The 13,264-nt window shown below is 43.4% G+C and overlaps 1 protein-coding gene across 1 annotated transcript in view; it reads right to left on the bottom strand.

Moving 5' to 3' along the window:
* Nucleotides 1-13,264, bottom strand: part of fip1l1a (FIP1 like 1a (S. cerevisiae)) — a 46,654-nt gene that overhangs the window by 8,218 nt on the left and 25,172 nt on the right. The window contains exons 10-11 of the mRNA XM_034706648.1: nucleotides 11,310-11,365; nucleotides 10,678-10,864 (exon numbers count right to left, since the gene is read on the bottom strand). Of these exons, the coding sequence (XP_034562539.1) occupies nucleotides 10,678-10,864; nucleotides 11,310-11,365 (243 nt within the window). The remainder of the gene's footprint in view (nucleotides 1-10,677; nucleotides 10,865-11,309; nucleotides 11,366-13,264) is intronic.

Genomic DNA, 13,264 nt, shown 5'->3' with positions numbered 1-13,264 from the left:
AAGGAGCAGAAATTCACTCGAACAAGCGGAGTCAAAAGCAAAGATAGCTTAACAATGAAACGTCAGAAGAGACTCACTGATATGAACAAAGACAACCTGGCAGGTGAAGAGGGAATACAAAGGAGTGTACGAACTGGGAAGACTAATTACTGTATAGGCTCAAATATAGGAAAACTAACTCTTAGGTAGAACCTTCAGTTATCAGGCACCTCTACTTTGGAATCATCTACCAGTCAGGGTCAGGGAGGAAGACACCCTCTCTATTTTTAAGAGTAGGCTTCAAACTTTCCTTTTTGATAAAGCTTATAGTTGGGGGCAGCAGTAGCTCAGTCCATAGGGACTTGGCTTGGGAACCGAAGGGTCGCCCGTTCGAGTCCCAGTATGGACGAAGTTTGGCAAGTGGACTGGTGGCTGGAGAGGTGCTGGTTCACTTGCTTGGGCACTGCCGGGGTGCCCTTGAGCAAGGCACCAAACCACCAACTGCTCTGGGTGCGCTGGTTGACGGCAGTATCCTCACTCTGACATCTCTCCCTAAGCATGTTCACTGCATGTGTGCATTTGTATGTATATACCAAAAAAAAACTGTATGTGTAGCATGTCCAAAAATAGCATGAATGAAAAAATTGAATTTCCCCCTGGGGATCAATAAAGTACCTTTCTTCTTTCTTTCTTTCTTTCTTTCTAGTTAGAGCTGGATCAGGCTTGGACCAGCTCTTAGTTATGCTGCTATAGGCTTAGACTGACACACTGGGATCCAGTCTTTCCCTCTCTCTCCTCTGTCTGCCTGTCACTTAACTCTCCCTGTCCCATTAAAGTTACTAACCATAGACCTTTCTGGAGTCCCTGAGCTCCCTTGTCTCGTAGGTTCCTCTGGATCTCTGCTGCTGTGGACGTGCCAGACTCCAGCTGCTACAACTACTACTATCCATCTCACCACTATCATCTCTCTCTCTCTCTTCATCTCCCTCTATCCCTCTCTCCAACACGGTCTCAGCAGATGTGTGTCTAGCATGAGTCTGGTCCTGCTGGAGGTTTCTGCCTGTTAAAGGAATTTCGTGCAGTATTTGTTTTTAAACTTAAATAACTTTCGGTCTGGTTGTTCGGTCTGGTTGATGTTTATTGGCTGTTTAATGAAGTTTAATGTCTCTGCTTCTTTTTGTGTGCACCCTGACTCGCAGAAGCAGCAGCAGCAGAGCCATGAATGAGGAAGTTATTATGCAATAAGATTAAACAGAAACACATGAAAAGATTTTGATAAAGCATCAAAAAAAGGTGAAATATAAATTATTTGAGGACTAGACTAAGAAGCACGTCTGAAAATAATCTCCAGCAGTTAAAGTCAGGCTGTAAATAGTGTTTCTGTCTGAGAGAGTCTCTCTTTCTTTCTCCCTAATGAAAAAACTGAATGAATATGTGATGCACATGAAAGAGTTTAACTAATGTAAGATTGTTTCTGTTTCCAAAATAGAGAAGAAAAGCTCCCACTGAGCTTTATTTCCTCTTTATATTATTCTGAGCTGCAGAGATAATCTGAGGGAGTAAAGGCGTCATCACTGTCTGGACGATAGAATCTCTGCTCGATTAAAATACATCTTTCATCCGTCATTATCTATTTATAGAGCTGGAAACTTTCCCTCTGTTTGTCAGGGGCTTCAAATAGGAACAAAAAAAATGATGTTACAAAGAGATTAAAACATCTAATGCTCTGAAACACTCATCACTTAGAAAAAACAAATGTATTTTTGCATTTAGTTATCAGACGGGACCAAATACAGAGCTTTTACCCCGCTGTCACCGTCCTTCAGTTTACCCAACTAACATCCATGTGGAGATGAGTTTACTTTAATAAAAAGTCTCTGTGAGTTTAAACCAGGCAGGGATTTTTTTCCCTATAATGTAATATGGATAAATAAAGATAACGCAAATTTGCACTTCTAGGAGATCGAGGGTCAAACTGTTGGAGTGTTTTTATTCTCTTAGGTGGTACAGCATGATGATGGCATACTCTTACATTTAAGATTCCTCAGTTTAAGTGATCAGCAGGAGGTGAGGGGTGCAACCAAAACTGGTCACATACCTCTTAACTATCAACGTTACCACAGGCTGATATCAACTATTGGACCAATAGCTAGCAGGGATGCAAACTCATCATCATGATCACTAGCATAACTGGAAATAGCTGCACAGCTGCACAGAAGCTGCACATCAATAACATAACCCGGTCTGCATACTTCCATCTCTGCAACATCAACCGTCTCCGCCCCTCTCTCACCCCTCACACCACTGCCATCCTGGTCCACAGTCTCGTCATCTCCCGTATTGATTATTGTAACTCCCCTCCATAAGCTTCAGCTGGTCCAAAACTCTGCAGCCCGCATGATCACCAGAACCCCCTCCTTTCACCACATCACCCTCGTCCTCCAGCAGCTTCACTGGCTTCTGGTCAAACTCAGAATTAATTTCAAAATCCTCCTGTACACATTCAAGGCCATTCACAACCTCTCCCCGCCGTATATCTGTCTGATCTCCTTCACATTGTCACCCCCTCTCGCTCCCTCAGGTCGCTCGCTCCACCATGGGGAGCAGAGCTTTCAGTCGCTCTGCTCCCCAACTCTGGAACTCACTCCCACCAGACATCCGTAACTCTGACTCACTACCCTTGTTCAAATCAAAACTTAAAACTCACCTGTTTCAAACTGCACTCCCTGTCTAATTTCACTGCCTCATTTTAACTTGGTGTAACTCTGCTTGTTTTTATTTATTTTATCACGTTGTTTTTATTTATTGTGTTTTAATCTGTCTGTAAAGTGACCTTGAGTGTTTTGAAAGGCGCTTCTAAATAAAATGTATTATTATTATTATTATTATTATTATTATTATTATTATTATTATTATTATTATTATTATTATTATTATTTCATTTTACTGAACATGAGGGAAATTGACTCTCAGGAAGACGTTTAAACCTTTGCCCCTCTGAGGGAGGCTAAAACAGACAGGGACCATAGACTGTATACATAATGGACGTAGTATCCATGACGTCAGCCATTTGTTTCTGAAGCACTGTTTTGAAGCCAATCGTCGGCAGGAGCCATATTGGAAATGCTCTAACTTCTGTCGAGCTATAGTGTGAGGGAAAGAGGCGTGCTTTTGGCCAGTGTTACGCACAAATGGCTGCAGTCATTGGGGCAAGAAGGAGGCATAGGTGCAATGACAGATGACGGAGAGAAAGAGTCCTCTGTGCGTGTGTCAACATATTTGGACTGTCAGAAATAAAAATAGTAGAGACATATTGTCTATCCAGCAATGCCATTTTTGAGCTACTGGATGATCTAAGGGCTGATTTGGAGCCAGTCACTAAAAGGAGCCATGCCATATTTCCTGTGGAAAAACTCCTTGCAATACTGCATTTTCTTGCCTCTGGATCATTCCAGCTCACCATCGCAGTTAATGCCGGCATCTCCCAGTGTCCACCCATGCATAATGAACGTTCATCTTCTGTGCTCTCCCCTCCCTCTTCATTCGCCGGAGGGTGGACACAGCTCTCACCTCCTGGTCAATGACCTGTAACCCATCCATCTGATTTATTTGTTGCTGCAGCAACTCATGATCAATGTCATCATAACTATCTGGACGCCTCCGGGGCTCTGCTGAGGTGTTTTCTGGTCTGAGCTGATTTGAGGAGTGCGGCAGGGATTGTCGATCATCTGATGAAGATTCTTCATTTAAGAAAAAAGAGATTCTTATTTTTTACGGTCATGACGGACAACTTACTAAAACACTTTTCAAATAATGAAATCACTTTTTTTCCATTCTCCCAAATCGCATTTCTTCTGGCAACGCTGAGATGTCTCTGCTGGAGTTCACTAGTGTGTTTATTTGCCTCCTCCACCAAGACCTTAAACTCCATGGCTTTAAACTTCATTTTTCGTTTCCAGCCACTCTGCTCTCTCAAACTCTCCATAGTGACAGCAGGAGGCACATGCTAAATCCTAAGTTAGATAGGGCGGTCTGCACCACTTTTGCACTTGTTATGAATTACGCAGGCAGTCATAGTCGATAACCCGCAACACGCCCATTAATAGCATGTGCAATTTTTTTGCTTGCACACGCAAAGCACTCGTTATTTGGGATCTTAGTAGATCAGGCCCTTAGTCTCAGTGACATTGCCCATTTGTTGTGGAGCCAAAAGATGGCTGAAAACCATATTAGAAATCCTGACCCCAACTAACTTCCAGCTACTCTAGAAACCCACAAAGAGAAGGAGCAAAGGTCACAGTCTGGTTGCATTTCAGACAGCTACAATGCACCCTCCTGACTGTCAAGTCAGCTACGCCTGATCAGTTTGCTTCAGACATAACAAAGACGTCAATATTCCAGCCAGTTTTCGTGAAATGAGTGAGCGTAAAATCAAACAGAATTGGGTACTCAGGTCAGATTAAATCCACAGAGAGGTTGAACCCGCAGCTCAGTGTGTGAGACAAAACACACACTTGTGGAGGAAGATAACCAGCGTGAAGCGTGTTTGAGAGAGAGCCGTGTTAGAGGCAGAGAAATGAAGAACCACATGCAGAGGAATGTGCGTAAAGCTGAGACGGGAAGAGATGCTGTGTGTTTAATACATGAAGACAGACTGCAGGGTTGAATGTTCAGAAAAGTAGGCAGTGCAGAGGGGACATTAAAATTGATTAGGTTCAGACCCCGGGACGAGCTCTGGAAGAAATGAGTTTCATGCATGAAGTTGAGTCAGAAAGACAGCAAGTATGTCGCACTGGGGGCGAAGTATGTTGGGCGAGGGAAGACTAAAAACAGATGTTGGTGGAGGGAAATAAAAGCTCCAAGACGGACCCTGAAGCCAGGATAAAAGTGGCATCAGGCTCAAAGCAGCTGAGGCAAATCAACTCAAAAGCAGGTTTTACTTTAGCTCTGCCTAAAGTGGAAGAAAAGCAGCCATTTGGATCCGACAATGCCTCCAAAGCTGAAACTAAGACGGTTCTGTTCATCCAAACACACGGCTGCCATCAGAGGATTCTTCTCTGGAACTGCGGCAAACTTCTGAGAGTATTTAACATAAAGAAAGAAATCTCTGTGCTGTGCATTGCTGCAGATGGAGCGGGTCTGTTTTTGTTGACAGGTGCTAATTTGTTTGCAGGCTGTAAAGTCTTATTACCATGCGTTTGCTGTTGTGAATTAGCGGCGCCCTAATTTGGTTCCACTGCTTTGTATTACAGCTGCCTTTTTTCAATTATCAGTTCCTGTTCCGTACTCAGAGTCGGCCAAGCTTTTGTTAAGAGTGAAGCAGCCTCACAGTGCTTTCTAATGAAGCTTTTAGTGCAGGTTTAAGCAGCGGCACAATTATCATTTAATTTGCTCATCTCACTGGGAATTCTCTGCTCACTTATTATCCACTGAACTTAGGTGAGCAAGCTTTTCTGCTGGGGGGAATTTAAATGAGGTTTACGTCTCTTTTCACCATGTGTATCTGTGCAGTGTGTGAGAAATGGACGGAGAGCTGAGGAGACTGCATGTTGTGAGGATGTGCATGTGTGCACAGGAACGAGACGATGTTGAGGCCAACGTTTCACCAGCTGGAACAATGAGAGATAACAATGTTCAATCTGCATCTCCTGCCTGCACCCATCTGTGAAAGGTACAGACTGTGAAATAATGGACTTAGCCTATATGATGTTAGTTTGTCTTAAGACACTTTACATGAAGAGCAAGTTTAGACCGTTCTCTTTGTTAGATTAGATTATTAAAAAGACCCAACATTAATCCACTGACGGAAAAACACTTAGCAACATTTAGCATCAGTGGCAAGGACAAACTTCCTTTAACAGGCAGAAACCTCCAGCAGGACCAGACTCATGTTAGACACACATCTGCTGAGACCGTGTTGGAGAGAGGGATAGAGGGAGATGAAGAGAGAGAGAGATGATAGTGGTGAGAAGGATAGTAGTAGTTGTAGCAGCTGGAGTCTGGCACGTCCACAGCAGCAGAGATCCAGAGGAACCTACAAGACAAGGGAGCTCAGGGACTCCAGAAAGGTCTATGGTTAGTAACTTTAATGGGACTCATGTAGAAAAGTGTCTTTTGGGACTGTGATGGGCTTGGAGAGAGGGAAGAAGAGAAATGCAGACAAAGACAGATGGATAGAGACGGATTGATAAAGCAATAACGAAAAAAGACGACTCATAAGGGCCAATAACGGTGCACTATTTGCAGGAACAGCAAGGTAAATATGAAATACTGATGTGAATTTATTCAACATCTCCAAAAATAAGAAATCCAACTAAAGAAATTGTTAAATTGTAATTTAATAATACATTTTAAGAATCAGCAGTAGGTATATTTTCCGTTAATCCTGTTCCCTTTCAAAAAAGGAAGTGAATTTCCGTCACTTCCATAATCAAAAAGTCAAATTTAGGACCGTGTTTTAAGTTTTAAGAATCATAAAGAAGAAGTGAACAGAAAACAAAAAGCAGTGAGGTTAGGTTAGGTTGTTCCTAACATGCCAAGGCTTTGGTATGTCAGGGTCTTCTTGCTTGTGTTGCAGCTGGATGTTTAAACATCAGGCTCTTTGAGGTTTGACTCACTTTCAGAGCTTGCCTCAAGTGGCCGTTCATGGAACTGCAGTTTTCAGCACTCCCATGTTATCTTTATATGACAGACGGTGATGGAGGTGAGACACGCTGTGTATCCCTCACTGTGGTCAGACTGTGAGTGTCGGCTCGTGCAGTCCATTAGTTGTGGTGGATCTGAAGCATGCGGTCGCAGCAGCCACAGCTGATAACCAGTAGCTGCTGCCGTGCCACAATCCGCCTGTGTGTGACTCAGCACAGGACATGTGGCTGCAGCAGCCCAAAAGCACAGAGTAACCCTCGCTGTGACCTCACACATGAACGGTACGGGTGGCTGGAAGCGGCGCTGAGGAAGGCTCCATCTGTTTCTCTCTCTTTCACACACACATTAATGATGAATCCCTCTGGCGGCTCAGGGCTAAAAATAGCTCCTAGCACAGCCATAAATCACCGTAACACAAAACACATAACCTGTACGTATATGTGTGTGTGTGTGGGACACGCACCGCATGAAGCCTGATCATGTGACCGGAATGTAGGGCAAATACATCAGCAGAGCGCAGAGGGCGTGGACGGCACGCATTGTGACCGAGGCATTACAAGAAATCTATGATGTGAAAACCTCAAATCTCCTCTGCATTCCCACCGCGTCTGTCACACACATGTGATTCCTGTGTTGTCTTTCCTCTGCAGTTAGCCTTCAGCGTCCCAGCTGTCCCCATGTCCCACTTCCCTCATTTGACCTCCAACATTATTCTCTCTGAGCTTTACGTGCAGACCTGGAGCCAGTCAACCTTTAGATGCAAATTCACCAGAAAAAAATCCAACTCCGAGGAGAGGTGCAGAGAAGCCAGTTTTTAATTTGATGTTAATTCCAGCTTATTTAACAGTGAAGCTTCAACTCTTGCAGAAGCAAAGAATCATAGCTTTAAACAGCATCGCAGCTTTTTCAGCCTCAGACAAGACGGACCAGGTCTAAGTATTTGTGTTTTGAGGTCACAGGCGGTCATAGTCTCTGCTCTAGATCAGAGTCCAGTCTTTCTTTCAAGGGCACTGGCCTTAGCCTCCCTGCCACTAACATGTTCACGTTTCAGTGAAGAGCTCTGTCACAGCAAAAAGTCACACTCACGTTTGAAACAGTTTGAGCCTCAGGTCAGCCGAGGAATCAGAGAGAAGCAGGGGAGATGTGCTGTGTGTGTATTACAGTTGGCAGCTGCCAGAGTTGATAATAATTAAATAGACATCTGGCTACTGGTCTGCAGAGTGTGCAGGGGAAAGTAGGGCAGGATTTGTCTCCTACATGCATGTGAGCATGAGGGTATGAGTGCGACTGTGGGGTAGTAGGCCACTATGAGAAAATTTGGAGTGGAAATCCGATTGGCTCCTATCATCCGTGAGCCACGGGGAGAAGGGCTCAGGCTCCATGCAAAGCAGTGAACGCTCAATTATTTCCTGGAAGAAGCTGGAGAATACAGCGAAGATAGTCCCTCCTGCAGACTGCAAGCCAGTCCAGAACAGAGAACAAACAAGGAGCTTTGCATATGCTGGCAACAATTTCTCCTGGTCTTGCAATAGTCAAAGGATTTCCATCACAATAGTCTTCACTTTTTTATGCGATAGTTTGCACTCCTTCGCAATATCTGTGCTTTTTCCAGTAACAGTCAGCAGGGGTGATATTACAGGCGTCAGAGGAGGTATGAGAGTGGACACACTTTCAAAGAACAATCTCAGACTTTAAAAGAACAGAGCTAACATCCATCCATCCATGGATTATCTCCTCTGTCTAACCTGTTAACCTTTTGGGGAGAACTGGCACACTGACACACTGGGATCCTAGCTCACCCCCTTCCCCCCAACCCCCTCATCACTTACTTTAACTCTGCCTGTCCCATTGAAAGTTACTAACCATAGACCTTTCTGGAGTCCCTGAGCTCCATTGTCTTGTAGATTCCTCTGAGCTGCCATAGGCGTCCTCCTGCTGCGGACATTCTGGACTCCAGCTGATACGGACGTTCTGGACTCCAGCGGCAATAGCTTCTACCCTAGTCTCATCACTATCACCTCTCTCTCTTACTCCCCTCTATCCCTCTTTCAAGACCCAACTCGGTCGCGGCATGATGGCTGTCTAACATGAGTCTGGTTCTGCCTGAGGTTTCTGCCTGTTAAAAGGAAGTTTTTCCTTGCCACTGTAACTAGCTAAATACTGCAATGTGCAATGCTCATGATGGATTAAGGTGGGGTCAGACTGAGTCTTATCCTGTCTTGAAGTTGGGTCTCTGTTCATAATTTGACATAGAGTGGTCTAGACCTCCTATGTTTGTAAAAGCGTCCTGAGATAACGTTTTTTGTGATTTGGCGCTATACAAATAAAGGTTGATTGATTGATTGATTGATTGATTGAATCACAGCTATCATAGGTAAAGCCTGATTTATACTTCTGCGTCGAATTGACGGCGTAGCTTACGCCGGGGGTCCACGTAGCTCCCCTACCTAAACCATAGACTGTATAAAATATGGACGTAGTATCCGTGACGTCACCCATCTATTTCTGAAGAGCTGTTTTGAGACCAGTCATCAACAGCAGCCATATTGCTTCTGTCGAGCCAGTGTGACATAAAGAGGCGGAGTTTGAGCCTCCTAGCCAACAGCTGCAGCGTTCCTGCAGGCAGCTGTGTCTCTCATTGGAAGACTAGTAATCTCAATATCTTTGAAATTGCAGCGTTAGAAAAAAATCCCCCCCCCCCTCACAGAGAGAGCACATCGAGAAATGAGCTATCCAGACTACACTCGTTTATTGTACCAGGCTGTAAACATGTTTATTAATGCTGTAAAGATCGTCTTTTTCCCATTCATGTGTATGTGACTTCCTGTACTTCCGGAGCCAGCCTCAAGCGGAGCCTCGGTGAACTGCAGCTTTTAACACTTCCACATTGGACTGACTTGCACCTCCTCCAAAATGTAACTACGCGTAGAATCGACGCGGACCGCAAGCCCTGTGATTGGTCCGCTCGGCGGCATTATGTTTCCTGCATTTACAGCACTTCTGCTCAGCCGCACATCGGCATGTATTTCATCTCCTCCTCTCTATTCTTTATGTAATCATGTCTGTATGATAAACAGCTGTAGATTAACATAACACGCTCTGAATCTCTGTGGAAAAGTAAACAGAGATTGCAGCGGGGCCGGAAGCAGGCGCACAAGTATATGGTGCTCATATGTCAACCACGATGCAGAAGTATAAACCAGCCTTAAGGGGTGGAGTAAACCCTGGACAAGTCGCCAGGCATTCTCAAGGCCAACCAGTCTCACTCACGCCTCCTCCTTAAAAAAACAACGCCTTTAGACTGTTAGAGGAACCAATCCCCCACCCTGCAGCCCCAAAGATAACATATTCAGCTAAATATAGAGAGAATACAGGACACTCTAATAACGGAGCACTCTGAAGAAGGAGCATGAGCCAAATATTTCCTTTTATCGCCTCCGTGTGTCAGATTTTGGTTCCCTGCCACTTGAGGCAGGCAGTATAGAGTTCATACAGTACCTGCCATCACACAGCGCTCTGTAGTCCTGCTGAAATATTACCCCGCACTGATGCCAGCGCTGCCCTCATCTCCCGTCTCACCTGGCAAACAGACCGTTTCCTCTCCTCCTCCTTCTTTGTTCTATTTTTCCTTTCCTCTGAAGTTTTCTGTCACTGCAGAAAATCCTGCTTTCTGTACACGTGTTCATGCCTTTGTGTGTGTGTGTGTGTGTGTGTGTGTGTGTGTGTGTGTGTGTGTGTGTGTGTGTGTGTGTGTGTGTGTGTGTGTGTGAGAGGAGATAGACAGGCCTCAAACGCACATATTAAAGGAGCCTAAAACAGACTGGATCTCTGGAGCAGAATCAATACACTATATATCGCCTAATCCAGAGGGCCACAGCTGCTCAGCAGACATTTGCATTAATCCTCTGCAGAGGCATCCAGAGTTGAAGGGGGGACATGAGGGGAGATTGTGCAATGTGTCTCCTGCTTGATGGACTTCTTAGGGTTGCATACATTACATTAAGTGACCTTGGGTGATGTGATCTTGGAGATTTATAAGGTGAAGAGACTCACCTGCTGTATGCAGAGGAACTGTTCTCCCATTCTCTGTCGTTGCCTCCTCTCTTATATCCATCATATCTGTGCTCTCTGGAGCTGTCTTCCTCACACTGCTCCTGCTGTATGAAGCGTTCCCAGGTCTTGGCAGAGTTGATCACTCCGACGCTGCAGGCCCCTCTCTGCTGGATTAAGGATGTCACACCTAGAAGAAAGAACAGAGCCGTGCCAGACAGCTGACTGAAGAGGAGCGTAAACAGCAGCAGCTGGCAGCAGTTTTCATTCACTCAATTTTCTGGATAAACTAAGCATTCACTAAGTCACTGTATTCAGAACAGCACCTGTCAGCAATTCACAGTCATCTTCTGTGAGATAACAATACTCATGTGGGATAGATGAAGATGTTCTGTGGGTAAATGTATTGTCGTGATGGTAAAATGTCTCACTCTACAAAGACAGGGAACATGAACTGAGGAAAAAGTCTGTTAATAGTCAGTCTATGAAGAAATCAACAAAATACAGCCAAATACAAATACTTTGAGCTTGGTTCTTGGCTGTATTCACCCTGGCATTAAAGTACAGTTCCTTGACTTCCGTTGTTGAGACTGATTAGTTTAAAACCAGGACTTTTTAAAGAATTAGACGCTTACCTGAAGAGCTTCGAGTCCCTGAAGTTGAGGGCTCATCGTGACGTTTAGAGTTTTCACTGAAAAGAGAAATAAAAGTGAAAAAGATGAACATTATGACAGCTCTCCAGAAGTGAAGCCCAAACACTTAGAGCTCCCCCTACTGACTGATCCAAGTATAAAGTAGGATCAGTTTAGATCGGACTCTTCTTTAGGATGTTGAAATTTCTCTCGGAATCCTGAGATCAAAGGAAGAATTCTAGAAGGTTGTCTTTTATCTTCAGAATTCTAGGATGTTGTCTTTGATCTTGAAGACAGAATTCTAGAATGTTGTCTTTTGTCTTTTATCTCAGAATTCTAGGATGTTGGCTTTGATCTTGAAGACAGAATTCTAGAATGTTGTCTTTTGTCTTTTATCTCAGAATTCTAGGATGTTGGCTTTGATCTTGAAGACAGACTTCTAGAATGTTGTGTTTGATCTTGAAGACAGAATTCTAGAATGTTGTCTTTGATCTTGAAGACAGAATTCTAGAATGTTGTCTTTGATCTTGAAGACAGAATTCTAGAATGTTGTCTTTGATCTTGAAGACAGAATTCTAGAATGTTATCTTTGATCTTGAAGACAGAATTCTAGAATGTTGTCCTTTGTCTTTTATCTCAGAATTCTAGGATGTTGTCTTTGATCTTGAAGACAGAATTCAAGAATGTTGTCTTTGATCTTGAAGACAGAATTCTAGAATGTTATCTTTGATCTTGAAGACAGAATTCTAGAATGTTGTCTTTTATCTCAGAATTCTAGAATGTTGTCTTTGATCTCAGAATTTGAGAATGTTATCTTTGATCTTGAAGACAGAATTCTAGAATGTTGTCTTTTATCTCAGAATTCTAGAATGTTGTCTTTGATCTCAGAATTCTAGAATGTTGTCTTTGATCTCAGAATTTGAGAATGTTGTCTTTGATCTTAAAGACAGAATTCTAGAATGTTGTCTTTGATCTTGAAGACAGAATTCTAGAATGTTGTCTTTGATCTTCAAGACAGAATTCTAGAATGTTGTCTTTGATCTTGAAGGCATAATTCTAGAATGTTGTATTTGATCTTAAAGACAGAATTCTAGAATGTTGTCTTTTATCTCAGAATTCTAGAATGTTGTCTTTGATCTTGATGACAGAATTCTGGAATGTTGTCTTTGATCTTGAAGACAGAATTCTGGAATGTTGTCTTTGATCTTAGAGACAGAATTCTGGAAAGTTGTCTTTCATCTCAAAGACATTATTCTAGAATGTTGTCGTTGACCTTAAAGGCAGAATTCTGAGAAAAAAGGTAGGACTTTAAAATCATCAGTGGTCCAAACCCTTTTCCATATGAAGGCTATGATTGACAGCTGTGTTGACCAATGAGGCTCCTGCAGCGATGTGTGCACCGGATTATCAGAGTAGAGGAGGAACGGTGAGAGGAAACATAACAAACACTAACACAAGAGTCATCAAACTTTCCATCACTGTGAGTGATTTAAAACCCACACAAGAATCTGTGACGCTGTGGACTGGACCCACCTGAGGGAGCTCTGATGCTTTATCAATTAATTAACTGCATTTTCTTTTAGATAAAGGGATGAGTCATCAAAACCACAGCTCCAACCGCAATCCATCTTGGCTTCACTTTTGTGAAACGGGAGAGATGTGTCATCCATTTTTAGAAACACTCAATAGTCCAGTCACACAGAACTCCACGGGCATGTTTGTAACCTCATGTCGAAGATGTTTTCAAGCGTTTGTTGTATTTTTGGCGACATTTGAAGTCAACATTCATCTGTATGTTGTCTGAGTTTCTCTCTGGCTAACTCGTCCTGCCAGATATCATCAACCTGAGGTAATGTTTCAGGTAATTAATTCAGTAATTGCAAAAGGAAACAGAGTGAGCAAACAAATTAAGAGATGAATCAGTGAATAAAAGGAAACAAGTGAACGGCCTGTATCAT

This window comes from Notolabrus celidotus, chromosome 2 (genome assembly GCF_009762535.1).
Source record: "Notolabrus celidotus isolate fNotCel1 chromosome 2, fNotCel1.pri, whole genome shotgun sequence".
NCBI classification, from domain to species: domain Eukaryota; kingdom Metazoa; phylum Chordata; class Actinopteri; order Labriformes; family Labridae; genus Notolabrus; species Notolabrus celidotus.
This window is presented reverse-complemented; position numbering and strand designations above follow the sequence as displayed.